At 42.4% G+C, this 19,734-nt stretch overlaps 1 protein-coding gene across 1 annotated transcript; it reads right to left on the bottom strand.

Moving 5' to 3' along the window:
• Positions 1–11,698: 11,698 nt before the first annotated feature.
• Positions 11,699–19,520, bottom strand: LOC308081303 (uncharacterized protein; the record flags this gene model as incomplete). The annotated part of the gene is made up of 10 exons (XM_080457686.1): positions 11,699–11,882; positions 12,271–12,380; positions 12,678–12,811; positions 12,924–13,738; positions 13,898–14,053; positions 14,549–14,641; positions 15,179–15,755; positions 15,924–16,406; positions 17,505–17,564; positions 19,328–19,520. The coding sequence occupies 10 exons, from the start codon at positions 19,518–19,520 to the stop codon at positions 11,699–11,701; spliced, it is 2,805 nt and encodes a 934-aa protein (XP_080313812.1).
• Between the last annotated feature and the right edge of the window lie 214 nt (positions 19,521–19,734).

Here is a 19,734-nt window from a genome sequence, read left to right as displayed (position 1 = left end):
AACGATCAAATGTTGACCTGGCTGCCCTACAAACTGCTGATTCCTCTATAGGTGCTCTCCTTCCTTTTTGGCAGGAACAACGGAGGCCTGGGCGCATGGAGAAGCAAGGCCTCCCTTTTGAAACCCTGGGTCTCCTAACACAGTGGGATCTCCTCACCCTGGAGGACAGGCTGCTGCACAGAGTGTACAGAAGGCCAGATGGAGGGGGTAAGGTATATCAGCTTCTACTTCCAGATTGCCTGAGGGAGCAGGTGTTTCATCAGATGCACCATAACCATGGTCAGCAGGGCACAGAGCAAACCACAGAACTCATCCGACAGAAGTGTTACTGGCCAGGCATGGGGCAGACGATAAGACGATGGTGTCAGCGGTGTGAACAGTGCCGAATCTCTAAAGACTCTCTGCCACGGGAAAGGACTTCTACTCTCCATCAGGTCGCCAGGCCCCCTAAGCCAAGTGGCCGTCGCGTTTATCAACCTATGGTAAACCAAAGGGCCCGTGGTCGGAGGGACGAGGAAGATGATGATGAGCTATACATCATGGTAGTCCCTGCTCATTCCACAAGGCCAGGTCCAGATGATGTCCCAGCCAGCGACACCCTCTCCACTAGTCCATTGGTGGTGATGAGCCCTCCAACTGCCTCGGTGAATCCACCAACCCCTCCCAGCAATGCCAGTATTGTGCTGAGGTCTACTCGGGAGACGGCCGGCCAACATTCCAATCCACATCACCTACCAGTGGCGCTGTGGGGTGGGACTGTGAATTCCCAGGTGCCTGATACAAGCAGTTCTAGCTCCATGTCAGCTATATTTAGACCTTGGTTGTAGGTTTGTGCATTGTCGGGACGCCAATGAAAAAAGAAATGGGGTAGATGTAGCCAGTCAGAGTTGAGCCTCAGGGGCCACCGTAGGCTTGCTGCACTGGCACTTCCTTATTGCCAATCAGTCAGAGTATTTAAAGGCCCTGCAGTCTACCAAACATTGTGTGCTTTGTGGTGGGTGGCTGCAGGTCTTGAGACCTATAGGTGTCATGTTGTGTTTTATCATTTTCCCTGCCTGGGTGAGTAACATGCTGCATTTATGTTTTGACTGTTGCACTTAAAATGCTCTTTTAGTATTTTAGTCATCATTTTGTTACTGCCCAGGTTGAGGTCATGTGTCTCGAGTCCTGAGGTGACGAGTCCATGTGCTGAAGGGATAATATGAAAGAACACAGACATCCAAGTTATATAAACTATTTGTTGTGGTGATTTATTTTATTCTGTTTGTATACTGTACTAATGTTTATTGTTTCCACTTCCTTAGTTATCACCACTGCTGTTTTGTTTAGTCTGAGTTTAATTGTTTTTGTTTATTGAGCTATTTCCCATTGTACTAATTTATATTTCTGTTTTGTTTGTTCTACCCCAAACACTGTGGCGAGCGCCGCTGCTATCTTGAGTCAACGGGAGCCGGGGGTATAGCCGACCAGCTACAGGGGTCACGTAGGATCACAGTAGTCCACGACCATATTAAGGTTTGATGTGTTGTGTGAACGCGAGCACCTCTTTGCACGGTGTCGCTCTGTCCTTCTTGCTGTGTGATTAAGTGTGTGTTCTTTAGTAGTCATTTGGACGAAGGTTAGCATACTTAGCTTATAGCTCCCCCTGTTTATGGTCGACTGTTGCCTACCTGCCCATTGACTCTGGATGTAGCCCGTTTGTTCCTTTGTTGTGATTAATATTGTGATAGTTTTACTTGGGATTACAACATTCAGTATATAGTGATTTTATGATTGTATTGTATTACACTGCGGTAGACATTTTAAGTAGCCCTTTAATAAATAAATGTACTGAAACTGAATGTTCTGTGCTTAAACTTAAATAAACTTCCAGTTGTTTGGGGGAAACTCATGTCTCAGTCCTCATTGGCGAACTTGCATTATGTTGGGGAACCCGATTTAAAGGTCTTATTTCATTTTCCCTGGTTAACCATCACCAGGGTGGCGTAGTCATACACCATTATACTAAATTCCTTGCTCGACACCCGGTTACATATGGTTAATGGGTTAATTGTAGGATCCCTCATATGTGAGTCTGACGTAGTCACTTTCTTAGCTGTGCCTGCACCCCATTCGGATGCTATCAATGTATTGAATGGGATATTATCACATTTTATCAAACCATCGAATGGGCAAAGTAGGCGACATACTGACCTACCCACGATTTATCAGACCATTCATAGGGTGTTATCAGGACATACTGACCTACCGATCAGGGGCGTAGCCACGGGTGGGCATAGGTAGGCCTGGGAGAGCGTGAGATTCAACCCTTATAGTCATTTCTGTTATCAACCAGGAGGGGGCATCATTGGCCCACAGCTTTAATTTTTTTTAATGTGTGTGTGTGTGTGTGTGTGTGTGTGTGTGTGTGTGTGTGTGTGTGTGTGTGTGTGTGTGGAAGTTGTTCATTTGTTTACAATTATTATTGTACTTAAATTGGAAGGTTTCATATGGGCCTGTAATTCATCATCAGAGAGATGTCTAGATTATTATTACATTTTTAAGGGTGGCTTGATGACCTGCTGTTTTCAGGGTGTGTGGGAAGCCTGATTGAAGAGATGTGGTGAAAAATTGTACAAGATCTGAGGCCATGCAATTTGAAAGACTTTTGAAAAAGCCTGTTGACAGAATATCATGGCAGTAGTAGTCCATGAGCCAGACAATATTTCATTATCGAAAGATTGGGCAAAACCATACCTATATTAAATTGTTCATAGGGTCAATACGAGTAAATAAATATATGATAACCTCTCCACAGGAGCAGCTTTTACATGGTTATCACACATTTTGTTATTTTCCCCATACGTACATGACAGGTGAAAAAATGACAACATTTAAAAAATCACACCCTGTGTGAAGTGGGCGGTGTATTCCTAGCTAACTACAAAAATAAATACATTTATTGAAACACTCTTTATGATGGACAAAACCATAACTTGAAAAAAACCAATTTTTGGTTTTTTTCAAGTTATGGTTGCTTATATAGGGCTATGCACATGTGTCATGTGACACTGGCCAATCACAGTCCTGAATGGATTGTGATTGGCCAATCACAGCGCAGGATAATTGTACAAATTTCCTGGGCCCAGATCACAGCGCAGGAAAATGTACATTTTTCCAAATCTCACTTATAGGGGCGGTTTCACCACCCAAAAAGAGTTATCATAATGAAACTTCCTGAGTTGATTACTTACATGAAGACAATGATTTATCGTATTACAAGTTTTCTGAAATTGTATATTTAAATATGCAAATTAGGCATTACGAAAATATGCCCGAATTTGTATAACTTTCCAGAATCAACATTGGAACATTGGACAAAGCCAGAGTGAACATTCTTATTTTGTTAAGATGTTTGAGTCAAAGGTTTTTAACGAGGGAATATTCAATATCTGGCTCAATTTTGGGGCTCTGGCTCATGGACTAAATGCCTAATCTGCATATTTAAATATACAATTTCAGAAAACTTGTAATACGATAAATCATTGTCTTCATACAAGTAATCAACTCAGGAAGTTTCATTATGATAACTCTTTTTTAAATTTTGTCATTTTTTCACCTGTCATGTACATATGGGGAAAATAACAAAATGTGTGATAACACATTATTTATTTACTCGTATTGACCCTATGAACAATTTAATATAGGTTTGGTTTTGCCCACTCTTTCGATAATCATTGCTCAATTTTGAGGCTCTGGCTCATGGACTATATATAGGAGGAGGATTTCAGATGTAAAATGTATTTTTTGTTTTCTTGATAGATTAGATTAAATTGTGTCCTTGAGTTGGTACTTGAGCTGCAGATAAATTCTGCCTCCCATGTTGTGTCCCATTGACAGTATTTGATACTCAATCTGATTTGATCAGTCAATAATGATTTATATTTATGGAGGTTCTAGGAGGTACAAGGAGAATTTCAAAAATCAACTGATTATATTGACAGTTTCGTACCATCAGAATGTGTTGCATTCTACATTATGAAAGTGTAATTTTAATATGTATGTAATAATAATAATAATAATAATAATAATAATAATAATAATAGTAATAGTAATAGTAATAATAATAATAATAATAATAATTATCATTTGTATCAAACTGTAAAACTTTATTAGTTATTAAAGACATGGATTAAAAGGAACCAAACAAGAAACAAATAAAATCTTTTACATAAAAAAAAACCCTAGATGATTTACTTAAAAAAAAGATAACTTCTTAAAGCATATAATCAATTAATACAAATGTAAAATAAAAATGATGATATTAGGATGAGAAATAGATGCATAATAACTTATTTAACTGATTTATGAATGAAACATGGAATTAATGCTGTACATGTTTCAACACGCATACATTAATTGATACATTGTGACAATGATGATTTCACCAGTGGTAGCCTACCCAAACGTTTTGGCTCGAGACCTAAAAGAGACATTTGACCCCGGGACCCAAACTATCAGATCTACAAGCTCACAAGATCAGCTTGTAGATCAGCTATTTTCCCCGCTTCTTCAAAAGTTTAAAAATATATATATATTTATTTTATCTATTAGATTTTTTATTTATTCATGCAATTATTTCGGGGAAAAAATATTAGATTTCTTCAAAAATGTAATCTTTTGAAATGAAAAAAAAAGAGAAGAGATTTACTCGCGACCAATAAAAATGGGTCCGCGACCAACACATGGGTTTGGGAAAACCACTGTTTGGGAAACGGTGCTCTACACAGCTCTTTCACACATCCAGCGGGTAGAACCAGAACATTTCCAGAACCTGTAGACATAGGCAGTGGTGGACAAAGTATACACTCAAGTAAATACTAAGTACTTACTAGTAAGTACTAAGTATTCAAAAGTAAAACATTACGATGTACATTTTCAGATTTTTTTCAGAATTTTTCATAATTGTTCATAATTGTTCATAATTGTTCAGATTTCTTTTTTTAAATAATAGTAGATCTACAAGCTTACAACGTGTCACACGTTGTGAGCTTGTCGATCGGCTATTTTCTGTGAAAGTCTTCCTAAAGATGCTGGGGATTAAGTGTTTATGTGGTTTTAACCTTGGTGTACCTATTTGACGTGACCTGCATGACGTTACATAAATAAAAATATTATGACATTGCAGAGACATACAGTAAGAGGGGGAAAAAGTCAATAATAAATACATTCACCGAATGTCAACATACCAGGCAGTAGAATATCAAAGAAAAACATGGGTATTGTAAATGGAAGCTGTATTTAAAGGTAAGTTATGTAACTTCTCTAGCTTTCTGTTTGGAAACAAGGATTCAAACCTCGCCCCGTCATCGGGGGAGGGGCTCCCTTGAATTTCCTCTAACAAACATTAATACGGGAGTTTGAAATAGAATCCCATTGAACACACCCTTGTGCTGTTATTGGCTGGGTGCTCTCAAAAGGTGATGCCCAAATATGTCCCCATCTACCAAACAACAGAGAAAACACCAGAACGCAGCTGAGGTTGTTTCTACAGGTAAAAGTGTGAGCTTGTAGATCTGCTATTTTCACTATTTTACTTGTTTTAAACAATAAGAAAAGGGAACAGTTTTGGACATAGGCCTACAAGTTTCCACCCGACAGCAGCGATATATTGTTTTGTTAAGTAAACACAGGGAAAAGTTACATAGTGTAATCCTGAAGGTTACTTGCTTAATTTATGATTTAAGACGTAGTGAAAATGAGACACGGAGACAGGAATTTCATTCAACTCTCTTTGTTGATCCAAAGCATTCCCTCCATTTCAGTCTACACGTCACAACTGGTGTCACCTCCTCAAAGGTCCGACTATATTCCAAAACCCCAATATATGTTCCACTTATCTTACAGTGTGAGGTAATGCCCAAATCATTCCCATTATTATCCAAACCTCCAACAAAGATAAATCCCCTTACATTACTTCCCCCTCTCCAATAGAAATGTCCTCATTTCAACAAAAGTGCTACAAGAAAAAAAAAATCAACAACAATTCAAGAGAATGGCAATGGAAATTCAATAAATGCAATAAAAAAATGTAATATCCAAAAACACAGTGCAACACAAACATCATTTTACAATGTTTTTTTTTTTTTTTTTTTTTTTTTTTAAACATCCACATGTATGAACAACGTCCAAAACAATAATATGTGGAAGGCAAAAAAACTGTGGTTTCCACCATGTGTGGCAGACACACGTGTGCGTGTGTGAAGGTGAGAGCTACAGTCTATGTCTGTCAGTGGATAGGGGTAGGGAATTAGGAGACAGTCTATTTCTGCCAGGCAAACGGGGGAAAGGGCAGTAGTAACAGGCCATGTCTGTAGAATGGGAGGATTGAATCACAGTACAAAACGCTGTGGTTTCTGTACAACCCTCCCTGAACGAGTGGTCAAAGCGTCAGAGGGTGGCGCTCCTGCAGACGTCCCAGGACCGGTATCAGAGTGTAGATCCTGTTGTGGCTGGGCAGGAGGGACTCGCCCCGAAGGCCTCCGCAGCAGGGGAACAGACGAGTGGGTAGGGGCAGAGCTCAGGTCAGTGCTAGGTGGTCTGGGATACAAGGGGAGTGACCCTGACAATGCTGTATACATGGGAAGGGTATCCACTTTCCCTGTAGTTGAGGGGCCCTGCGCCTGTCCCAGAGCCGAAGGACCATGCACTGGATGGTCATCCAAGCAAGAACGGTAGGGTTTCAAGCGGTCATAGTGAATCACTTTCGGGGAAGCCGTCGGTTTCCTTAAGTCCATCAGCTTGTATATGAGCCCCCTCTCATCTGAGGAGAGAACAGTGTATGGTCCAATCCAGTTAGGATCTAGTTTCTTTCTCTGTGTAGTGGGATCATTCACCCACACCAGATCCCCACATTGATAAGGCTTGAACCTTGTATGTCTGTTGTAGTAGTACTCACGCCTGAGCCTCTGTTCATCACGGTGAGAGCAAACCTCCCCAAAGACGGTGTCCATCCTATTCGCCAGTTCTGATCCATAGTTCTGAGGAGTGTCAGCTGCCAAACCATCCCTTGGTGTGGAAAGGTTTACGCCAGCCGGTAAGCGAGGTTCTCTGCCATGAGTAAGAAAGTAAGGTGAGTAACCAGTGCTGGAGTGTGGGGTGGAGTTAAATGAGAGAACCACAGCAGATAAATACTGATCCCATTCAGCACCTCTATCATAAAGGAGCCTAGCCAGCTGACCTTTCAAAGTGCTGTTAAATTTCTCTACCATGCCATTACCACGAGGATGGTATGGTGTTGTCCTCTTTTTTTTGATATTCAGTCTCTGACATATTGTCTGTATGATCTCAGATTCATACTGTCTCCCCTGATCTGAAAATAAAACCTCCGGAACCCCATGGTCTGGGATGTAACGGTCACAAAACAGCTGTGCTACTGTAGTTGCTTTTTGATCAATCATAGGGTAGGCATTGACATACTTAGTGAAATGATCTTGTATTACTAGCACATACCTGTGACCATGTGAAGTAACTGGCAACTCAGTAATGTCTGTACATACAAACTGGAATGGTCCATCTGCTCGTATGGACTGTAGGGGAGCCCGTCTCTGAGGTATAGGTTTCCTGTGGGCTTCACACGCAAGACATGAGTCACAAAAGTCATCAATATCAGTTCTCATGCCTGGCCAGTAGCACATAGTCAGAGCTTTCTTGAACGTGCGGTCAGCACTATAGTGACCAGAGCAAGGGTCGCCATGGAGACAATTCAGTGTTTCCGTTGTCATTGCAGTGGGAATGAGTACCTGGTACACCTCTGGTTTACCTGGGGCAATAGTAACTTTGCGGCAGAGTATGTCATTACACAGTTCAAGTTTAGGGAATTGCCACCATAACTTCCTCAGTGTCCTACCTTTCACATACCTAAGATAGGGTCGCCTGCGCTGTTCTACCCATGTGTACACTTCAGAGAGAACAGAGTCAGAAAGTTGTTGAGCACGGATATCAAGTCCATTAGCAGACAAACTGTTCTCCAATGACTCTGCACACAACTCAGTTTGATCACACACATTCACTACTGGAGACAAGCACACCTGAGCTAGTGTAGGCTGGCTGTGTGAATGAAGCATAGTATTTGAAGTTGTGAGAGGCGAGTGATTACCTTGTGATACGAGGCCAGCTTCATCCTGAGCCACTGTGCCATGCTGTGACAGGGGAATACGAGACATTGCATCTGCATTGGTGTGTTTCCTGCCCTCTTTATGTACTATTGTCCACTGGTAGGGATCCAACTCCAGAGCCCAACGACCTCTACGCCCGGTGGGGTCATGCGTTGCATCCAGTTTCCGTAGACCAAGGAGTGGGCGGTGGTCAGTGATTATTGTGAATGGATTACAACTCAGATAATGCCGAAAATGTCTGACAGCCCACACTATTGCCCACAGTTCTTTATCATATGTTGACCACTTCTTCTCGTTGTGATTCAGTACATGACTAGCATACGCTATTACACGTTCCTTCCCCTGCTGAATCTGTGCTAGTACTGCACCAACAGCTAGGTTAGACGCATCCGTACCCAGAATGAATGGCTGATCAAAGTTTGGAAATGCCATTATTGGCGGGGAGGTAAGTGCAGTTTTCAGCTCCTTAAACGCAACAGAACACTCCTCTGTCCATTCAAACACCACATCCTTTTGTGTGAGTCTGTGCAAGGGGTGGGCCATGAATGCATATCTGTGCACAAAACGTCTGTAGTACGAGCACAGACCTAGAAAACCCCTTACTTCCGTGGCTGATCTTGGGACAGGCCATTCTTGTACACGTTGACTGTTGGCTGGATCCAGTGCCAGGCCATCTCGTGAGACAATGTGTCCCATGTATTTGACTGCAGGTTTACAGAACTCACATTTCTTTGGGTTGAGCTTCAGACCAGCATGCCGGAACCGAGTGAGAATGTCTGTGAGGTTCTGTAGGTGACTGTCAAAGTCTCGCCCCATGCAAATGATGTCATCAAGGTAAATAACACATGTGGTCCAATGGAGTCCCCTGAGCACAAGTTCCATAAGTCTTTGGAATGTTGGGGGTGCATTTTTCAGACCCATCGGCATTACCTTGAATTGGAAGAGACCATCACCTGTAGTAAAAGCTGTTTTGGCCCTGTCCGCAGGATCTAGTTCCACTTGCCAATATCCGCTTGACATGTCCATAGTGGAAAAGAACTGAGAGCCTGAGAGTGCATCCAAGCTGTCGTCCACTCTCGGGAGAGGATGTGCATCAGTGATAGTGACTGAGTTGAGTTTACGAAAATCCACACAAAATCTATATGTGCCATCCTTCTTTTTCACCATAACAACAGGACTGGCCCAGGGGCTGTTACTGTCCTCCAAAACGTCCTGTGCCTTAAGCTCCTCCACCTGGCGACGGATTTCCGCTTTCATTTTAGGTGAGGTGCGATAGGCTCTCTGTGAAATGGGAATGTCACAGGTGGTTCTAATAGTGTGTGTGACCATACTTGTCCTTCCAAAGTCATGGGAGTGTTGACTAAACACATCTGAGAAAGATTTAAGAGTTTCTGTCAGGCTCTTGTGTTGAGCACTGGTGAGGTCAGGGTTGGGCAAATCAGGTAGGAAATGTGGGGTGGACCTAGCAGGCACCTGAACATTCACATTGCAGACAGAATTGTCCATCACTGTATACTCCTCACTGCTACAGTCTGACACAGCATGAAATGTCCCTATCTGAGTGCCACTGTGCAGTATGATGTCATCACTGGATGGATTGACTACCTTCACATAAATGGAGCCCTGCTCTGCTTTTGTCACAGTCCATGCAAAGCCTGTAGATGAATTGTCAGTATAGTGTGGCGCAAACACACCTGTGTAGCCATGGGGTGTAAGTCCTTTCAGTGGTGCGCCTAATTTAGCTGTGACCACAATCTCACATAAAGAAGGAACAGTAACAGTGGGGGACACTGCCACATCCACAAGTTTAGGGGCATACTGATTGGGGCTTACAAATGGCACCACTTGGTTATGAATAATGAGAGACATAATGCGGGTGTCCACAATGACATTATTAGCAACCAGAAAATCCCAGCCTAATATGAGGGGTTTAGAACAGTTCCTAACCACTTGGAGGGCATGCGACATAGGTTGTTGAGCAATACTTAAGTTCACGGACACCGTTCCAATAGAATCCAATGGGTCACCTGTGACGCCAGTGAGGGGAACAAACTGCTTTATAATTGGTTTTCTGCGAAGTGCAGCTGTAGACATTCTGAAGTCCTCACTGATAACTGAAATGTCTGCTCCACTGTCTACAAATGCATGCACAAGGGTGTCTTCTATTACAACTGGAACATATCGTTTGGTCACATCAATACTGGCTAAGGTGTCCTTACTAAGTGAATTAGCAGTAGATACAATAGAATTATCATTTTTTTCTGGGGCCTTGGTGAAGTGAGTAGCTGGCAACTGACCCTCGTTGTCAACTACCTGTAGTTTCCCTGATTAGGGTTGGAGCGCGCTGGAGACTGAAAGCGCACATGACCAGGGCTGGGAGAGCGGTGATGAGGATGTCGGTCCTCGCGGCGGTCAGGAGAGCGGCCACGTCGGTCATAGTCTCGTGGTGAGGGGCTATAGCCACGTGCATAGTGGCCCGATGAGCCTTGACGTGGGTAGGCCCCCTGTCTGTCATCATGTCTTTGGGCCCTGTCAGGAGGGCCCTGCTTATGGTAACGGTCAGGCTCATAATAAGAGTCTCTGTACCTGAATCTGTCAGAAGAGGGATAGCGACTGTTGTGTTGTGCCCCATCAGGAGTGGGGCTGCGAGCATGAGACCTGTAGTCCCACGACTTGCGTTGGTCCTCTTTTCCCTGGCGTTGCACCTGAAGTTGCAATTGATCCATACGATCAGAGAGCTGTTCCAGGGTCCTCTGCATTTTCTTGAAGTCTTCTGAGCTGGCAGACTGAATGCTAAGTGAAGGAGCAGACACTGGCACAGTAGGTGTCAGTGGAGAGACATTGGGCCAGGCAGGTATCTGTGGGAAGGACTGAGTGTGAGGGGAAGACAACACTCTACTAGCCTGATGAGCAGTCTCAATCTGCAATGCAAACTTCAGTGCCTCCTCAAGTGTAGTTACACCTTGTTCATGACAGCGTAGCTGAAGGTATGGCTCAATCCCTGCAATAAATCTCCGAAACTTTTCCCCATCCTTAGCAGCCTTCCCATAGGTGGGGAAAGCCTCCTCCACCAAACGACCAATCTCTGCAGCAAACACTGGAAGGGCCTCACCAGGCAGACGGGGACGTGCATTGATATAACTCTGAAATGTGGAAAGGTAAGCGGTCTGTCCAAAGACAACTTTTAGGTTGTCCTTTGCTAACTTATAATCCTTCTTTGTCGCATCAGGCAGACTGTCCCAATAGCTGAATGCAGCAGCGCCAAGTTGTGTAGGCAGCAATTTTGGCAAAGAGGCGTCATCATGATCAGGGTGAGCTTCCACAGCCACCTCAAAACGCCTGCACCAACGGGAAAAGTCCTCCTTTCCATCTCCCATGAAAACATTTGGCATGGCTCCTTTACATCGTGAACCAGGAGCAGCGTCCAAATGAAATGGCAGTAGATTCCAATTGCTATTGTTGTTATCCATTATTTAGCTGCGCCACAAACGAAATCTAATGTCCACAGTATTACTTTTTTTTTTTCAACTTATTCACTTTCACTACTTCAGTTCTATACAGTCCATAAATCCTTGTTTCACCCCCTTACCGACCGACACAAGAACTTCTTCCGGAATTTGGTCAAAAGAAGGGTGATCTAAGCACTTGTATTCCAGGTAGACGTAGCCACGGTGATCTTCCAGAACGTAGACGGAGCCACGGTGATATTCTGCGGAGTACTTGTTTCTGTATCTCCGCGAAAAACAAAACTTGTCCGAAAACAAGCAGTCCACATCCGCTGCCACCAGTGTAATCCTGAAGGTTACTTGCTTAATTTATGATTTAAGACGTAGTGAAAATGAGACACGGAGACAGGAATTTCATTCAACTCTCTTTGTTGATCCAAAGCATTCCCTCCATTTCAGTCTACACGTCACAACTGGTGTCACCTCCTCAAAGGTCCGACTATATTCCAAAACCCCAATATATGTTCCACTTATCTTACAGTGTGAGGTAATGCCCAAATCATTCCCATTATTATCCAAACCTCCAACAAAGATAAATCCCCTTACCATAGCATGCCTTTAAACTGTGAGTTGAAATGAAGAGTATAAGAGTGAAAGTAAAGTCTTACGTTGGTGTGGTCAGTGGTGTTCCATCCACCCACTTCCAGGTGCCTTCCACTCTGTCAGTCAGACCAATCCACACCCACCCGTCTGTGTCTAACACTCTCTCAACAAGGTCCTGGACAGAAAAAAAAAGCTTCTGGTTACTGAAGTACAAACCGTACCACACACACACACACACACACACACACACACACACACACACACACACACACACACACACACACACACACACACACACACATACACCTTACAAAGGGACATTCATCAACAACATTGATTGAATATTGATTGAATATATTTTATTAGGCAAAAATGTAAAACAGCACAGTTACATTTAAAATACTTTGTCTAAAAGGTCTGTTCAAAAAAGTCCTTGCGGTGTTGTTTCCAATGAGGTCCTTGGTATACATACCTTTTTTGCTTGGCTGTTTATGATGATCAGGTCTGATTGTTTGTCTCTACAGTCTTGTCTGCTCTCCTCCCAGGTTTTCCTCTCAGTAGAGATGTAATAACACACACCGCCATCAAATGCCATTCCATATGATTCTAACAACAAAAATAAAGTAAGTTAGCACAGTTTATTTTTCATTTGCTCTATTTTGTGACAAATGATGAACAACATAATATAACAATGAATAGAAACAGTGATGTCACTGACCACACAGCCTCCTCCTCAGGTCAGTTATGTCGTTACATCTGGACTGTAGCTGGTCGAAACTGGTCTGCAACTGGTCTTTCTGGTTGTTAAGGTTGTTATGGCTGGTCTGTAACTGGTCAACACTGGTCTGCAACTGGTCTTTCTGGTTGTTCACGTTGATATACCTGCTCTGCAACTGGTCAAAACTGGTTTGCAACTGGTCTTTCTGGTTATTTAAGTTGTCGTATCTTCTCTGCAACTGGTCTCTCTGGGTATTCAGGTTGTTATGGCTGGTCTGTAACTGGTCGAAACTGGTCTGCAACTGGGCTTTCTGGTTATTCAAGTTGTTATATCTTCCCTGCAACTGGTCTTTCTTGGTATTCAGGTTGTTATGACCGGTCTGTAACTGGTCAAACCTGGTCTGCAACTGGTCTTTCTGGGTATTCAGGTTGTTATGGCTGGCCTGCAACTGGTCAAAAATGCTCTGCAACTGGTCATTCTGGTTCTTCACGTTGTTATATCTGGACTGTAAGTCCTCACAATGTTCAGTCAGGTTATTATAAGTGGACTGCGAGTTATTATTGTGTTCAACCAGATTGTTATATCTGCTCTGCAACCGGTCAAAACTGGTCTGCAACTGGTGTTTTTGGTTGTTCAAGTCGTTATATCTTCCCTGCAACTGGTCTTTCACAGTATTCAGGTTGTTATGGCTGGTCTGCAACTGGTCGAAACTTGTCTGCAACTGGTCTTTCTGGTTGTCCAGGTTGTTATGGTTGGTCTGTAACTGGTCAAAACTGGTCTGCAACTGGTCTTTCTGGTTCTTCACGTTGTTATATCTGGACAATAAGTCCTCACAATGTTCAGTCAGGTTGTTATAAGTGGACTGCGAGTTATTATTGTGTTCAACCAGATCGTTATATCCGCTCTGCAACTGGTCAAAACTGGTCTGCAACTGGTCTTTTTTGTTGTTTAAGTCGTTATATCTTCCCTGCCACTGGTCTTTCTCAGTATTCAGGTTGTTATGGCTGGTCTGCAATTGGTCGAAACTGGTCTGCAACTGGTCTTTCTGGTTGTCCAGGTTGTTATGGTTGGTCTGTAACTGGTCAAAACGGGTCTGCAACTGGTCTTTCTGGTTCTTCACGTTGTTATATCTGGACAGTAAGTCCTCACAATGTTCAGTCAGGTTGTTATAAGTGGACTGCGAGTTATTATTGTGTTCAACCAAATTGTTATATCCGCTCTGCAACTGGTCAAAACTGGTCTGCAACTGGTCTTTTTGGTTGTTTAAGTCGTTATATCTTCCCTGCAACTGGTCTTTCTCAGTATTCAGGTTGTTATGGCTGGTCTGCAACTGGTCGAAACTGGTCTGCAACTGGTCTTTCTGGTTGTCCAGGTTGTTATGGTTGGTCTGTAACTGGTCAAAACTGGTCTGCAACTGGTCTCTCTGGTTGTTCAGGTTGTTATGGCTGGCCTCTAACTGGTTGAAACTGGTCTGCAACTGGTCTTTCTGGATATTTAAGTCGTTATATCTTACCTGCAACTGGTCTTTCTGGGTATTCAAGTCGTTATATCTTCCCTGCAACTGGTCTTTCACAGTATTCAGGTTGTTATGGCTGGTCTGCAACTGGTCGAAACTTGTCTGCAACTGGTCTTTCTGGTTGTCCAGGTTGTTATGGTTGGTCTGTAACTGGTCAAAACTGGTCTGCAACTGGTCTTTCTGGTTCTTCACGTTGTTATATCTGGACAATAAGTCCTCACAATGTTCAGTCAGGTTGTTATAAGTGGACTGCGAGTTATTATTGTGTTCAACCAGATCGTTATATCCGCTCTGCAACTGGTCAAAACTGGTCTGCAACTGGTCTTTTTTGTTGTTTAAGTCGTTATATCTTCCCTGCAACTGGTCTTTCTCAGTATTCAGGTTGTTATGGCTGGTCTGCAACTGGTCGAAACTGGTCTGCAACTGGTCTTTCTGGTTGTTCAGGTTGTTATGGTTGGTCTGTAACTGGTCAAAACGGGTCTGCAACTGGTCTTTCTGGTTCTTCACGTTGTTATATCTGAACAGTAAGTCCTCACAATGTTCAGTCAGGTTGTTATAAGTGGACTGCGAGTTATTATTGTGTTCAACCAGATTGTTATATCCGCTCTGCAACTGGTCAAAACTGATCTGCAACTGGTCTTTTTTGTTGTTTAAGTCGTTATATCTTCCCTGCAACTGGTCTTTCTCAGTATTCAGGTTGTTATGGCTGGTCTGCAACTGGTCGAAACTGGTCTGCAACTGGTCTTTATGGTTGTCCAGGTTGTTATGGTTGGTCTGTAACTGGTCAAAACGGGTCTGCAACTGGTCTCTCAGGTTGTTCAGGTTGTTATGGCTGGCCTGTAACTGGTTGAAACTGGTCTGCAACTGGTCTTTCTGGATATTCAAGTCGTTATATCTTACCTGCAACTGGTCTTTCTGGGTATTCAAGTCGTTATATCTTCCCTGCAACTGGTCTTTCTGGGTATTCACGTTGTTATGACTGGTCTGTAACTGGTCAAAACTGGTCTGCAATTGGTCTTTCTGGGTATTCAGGTCGTTATATCTTCCCTGCAATTGGTCTTTCTGGGTATTCAGGTTGTTTTGGCTGGCCTGCAACTGGTCGAAAATGCTCTGCAACTGGTCTTTCTGGTTCTTCACGTAGTTAAATCCGGACTGTAATTCCTCACAATGTTCAGTCAGGTTGTTATAAGTGGACTGTGAGTTATTATTGTGTTCAACCAGATTGTTATATCTGCTCTGCAACTGGTCAAAACTGGTCTGCAACTGGTCTTTTTGGTTGTTCAAGTCGTTATATCTTCCCTGCAACTGGTCTTTCTCTGTATTCAGGTTGTTATGGCTGGTCTGCAACTGGTCAGAACTAGTCTGCAACTGGTCTTTCTCTGTATTCAGGTTGTTATGGCTGTTCTGCAACTGGTCAAAACTGGTCTGCAACTGGTCTTTCTCTGTATTCAGGTTGTTATGGCTGGCCTGCAACTGGTCAAAACTGCTCTGCAACTGGTCTTTCTCTGTATTCAGGTTCTTATGGCTGGACTGTAAGTCCTCACAATGTTCAGTCAGGTTGTTATAAGTGGACTGCGAGTTATCATTCTGTTCAACAAGGTTGTTATATTTTCTCTGCAACTGGTCAAAATTAGTCTGCAACTGGTCTTTCTGGTTGTTCACGTTGTTATATTTGCTCTGCAACTGGTCTTTCTGGTTGTTCAGGTTGTTATGGCTGGTCTGTAACTGGTCGAAACTGGTCTGCAACTGGTCTTTCTGGTTATTCAGGTTGTTATATTGGCTCTGCAACTGGTCAAACCTGGTCTGCAACTGGTCTTTCTGGTTAATTAACAGATTGTTATAGTTGCTCTGCAACTGGTCAAAACTGGTCTGCAACTGGTCTTTCTGGTTATTCAGATTTTTGTATCTGGACTGTAGCTGGTCTAGGTCTTTGACCAGGTCATTTTTCTCTTTCTTCAATTCAGAATCTGTAAGAAGGAGAATCAGTCATATAACATGCAGCCATATACTAGGGGTTGACCCAGTCAATTCACATTATTGACATTATAACTCAGTATGCCTGCATATAACATCCAGCTATATACCGGGGTTTGACCCAGTCAATTCACACTAGACACTATGGGCCTTATTTTGCGTGCGGTAATTAGAGGTGCTATGTCTTATTTAAGTAATAGCGAATGCTACAATTAGTTTAGTTTAGTTTAGTTTAGTTTAGTTTAGTTTAGTTTAGTTTAGTTTAGTTTAGTTTAGTTTAGTTTATTAGCACAATGTTATAACAAAATATAGAAACAATACATATTAAATGACAAGTTGCTGTGCAAGGAAAGGAAGAAGCCGGCTGGCTTATTTGGAATCATTTCCTTCATGGGAGAAATCATTAAACAACAGGATTAAAAGTTCAATAAGAACAGTACAAAATAATGCAAGTTTTAACAATTTAACAATTCGAGGTGCCTCAATGTGGCTGCAGAGTTTTGGACACCGGCTATTTCATTTAGCCATAGCTCGGCCAACTCTCAAACGATTGTCATAATTCAAAGTTCTCTGTGAAGTGTCTATGTTACTGTGGTGTAATTATAATTTGATTATCCCTCTATCAAATGCTATAGGTTGAAATTGAAGTATCGGGCGGCGGGCGCACAGTACACATGCATGCATGATAGGCAGTCCTACTCACCCTGTATCAATCCATCCAATCATGCTTCACTTACAATTTAGGCGGCATTTAAAAGACTTATTCCTTCATTAATCCTATGAAATAAACTAAAAATACTGCTGTCTTGCCTGCAGAAGTGTCATGAAACAAAGTAGGGTTTCCTCTTTCCAAATGCTTATGCACTTTCACTTTCACTGGCCTGTAACTCACGATACCTATCGTGTCTAAGTCCAATATGGTTAATTTTCAGGATTCAAATTCAAAAGTATCAATGCTTTTTGTGATGCTGTAGTATGATCACTTAGGGCATTAATTTACAAAAAAAACACAAAAAGTTAGGATTTTATGCCCGACAGCAACGATATAACATCCAGTCATATACTGGGGTTTGACCCAGTTTCTCTCTTACCTGAACATCCTCCACTTCCTTCCAGCTCCGTCTTACTTGCATTCAATGTGGTGTCGTTTACTGAAAGATACATTATCAAGTTAATATTAAAAATATATAATTCAGCCTGTACCTTTACAACTTGTAAAAGCTCTCTTTTTCAATCTTGTTTTATGTGTGTGTGTGTGTGTGTGTGTGTGTGTGTGTGTGTGTGTGTGTGTGTGTGTGTGTGTGTGTGTGTGTGTGTGTGTGTGTGTGTGTGTGTGTGTGTGTGTGTGTGTCTGTGTCTGTGTCTGTGTCTGTGTGTGTCCTGGGCATGACGTTAAACTGCCCCGTTGTAACTACCATCGTCAATGTAGTAGGTGCAGTGGATGCATTTGCAATTTCTGTGGACTATGTAGCATGCATGCAAGAAGGCACTTATCACCTTGTGGACTCTACCAACAACCGACGCTACCTGACAGCCCCTCCCTCCTGCGAACAAATACCGGGAAGAGAGACAATAGACCCGGCGGCCATCCAGCAGTATGTCCGTCCGCTGTCGGAATAGCAATAGGTGGACTTCCAGGCCCATGAGAACAACTACAGAGAGAGCTTTAACACCAAGCAGCAGTGCAAGACTAAGAACTTTGTTTCCCCTGGTGATCCAGCCTAGGACATACCCACGGACTGGTTGTTGGAGGGTTTCGACAACCTGGGATAACCAAAGATGAGGCAGAAAGGCTAGCAAAGTATTGTGCTGTCTCTGCTGCCATATATGGCGGAGCTGCCACTACTTGTGCCCATGGAGTGCTGAGTAACATGCGTCTTGTATCATGAGGACATATCCATGAGTTTGTGAATGTAACCTTTACTGCACCTAAAATATTTGTGCCCCTGTATGCTTTCCCTGTGTGTGGACATAAATAAATTGTTAAACTGTGTGTGTGTGTGTGTGTGTGTGTGTGTGTGTGTGTGTGTGTGTGTGTGTGTGTGTGTGTGTGTGTGTGTGTGTGTGTGTGTGTGTGTGTGTGTGTGTGTGTGTGTATTAAAGCTGCACCATATAACTTTCCTCTTCTACACCATATTTGAACCCGGTTTCCTGCGCAAGTGCTGACATTATTCTATTAGCATACTCTACCATACAGATTATACAGTTATATTGTTTATTGTTTTATAAACACACACTACCATACAGATTGGACAAAATTATATTGTATTAATAAAAAAAAGTCACATAGAACCGCTTTAACTATCAGTCCAATATTGTGGATGGATATAACATATACCTTCCAGGTTCTAACTCTTCTAAAAAAAAAATCAATTTTGCTGTGAATGCATTTTTAATAGAATGTTTTTTTATGAAACAATATATTTCTTACCTTTTTGAATCTCATCACTGACAAATACGTCATATGACAATACAAAACTAACATTAAAACTAATACAATCTAAAATATCATTAAGCCTATAAACAAATGAAAACGATGTAACCATTTTTTTAATGAATTAAAGTAATTTTGCTCTTCTATTGAGATATTTGATCGAGTCATAGACACAGGATCTGAAACAAATGTTTACCTGATGGTCATGATTCAATTTATTAGCTCATAATGTGTCCGGGGTAGAAAAGGAAAGTTGCATAGTGCAGCTTTAAAACTAAATTGAAATTGAAAACATAAAGTCAAAACAAAATTGAAAAAAACGAACAAATTAAAAAACTATAATAATCTTGATTTTGGTTGTGTGCACATTTTTGCTATTCGTTGTAAAATGAAGTATATAGGGCGGTTAAGTCGTTAAATCACGTTTTCTACAAGCATCAGCATCTCGATAATCCTTAGCTGTGTTATCCTTTGCCGTACCGTGGTTCTTGTGATGGCCGACGGTCAGCTCCAACGCCGTTCCTTGGTTCTCGTGGTGGTCGAAGCTCAGCTCCAACGCCGTTCCTTGGTTCTCATGATGGTTGAGGCTCAGCTGGAACTGGACGTCAGCTGGCATGGCGTCAGCCTCACTCAGGCAGAAGAGGAAAAGCAGCAACGTTCTGCAAGCCTCCATCCTGGACCTCAATGATGATTGATACAGGACAGCTGTCTTATATACTCACCAACCTGTGCTGGCTCAGATCCCAATCTGTAGCTCAGAACCCAATCCTTTTAGAAAAGAAATGGGCATGATTCACTAAACATGTTCATGCCCAGATTTTGTGCATAAAGGAATGTACGCAAATTGCCACGTTACGAGTAAGACTTTTTTTTACAGTGAATTTGGG

The sequence above is a fragment of the Gymnoscopelus braueri genome, assembly GCF_963280865.1.
Source record: "Gymnoscopelus braueri genome assembly, contig: SCAFFOLD_367, whole genome shotgun sequence".
Lineage (NCBI taxonomy): Eukaryota > Metazoa > Chordata > Actinopteri > Myctophiformes > Myctophidae > Gymnoscopelus > Gymnoscopelus braueri.
Note: the sequence above shows the minus strand (reverse complement) of the source record. Positions and strands in the feature narration are given on the sequence as shown.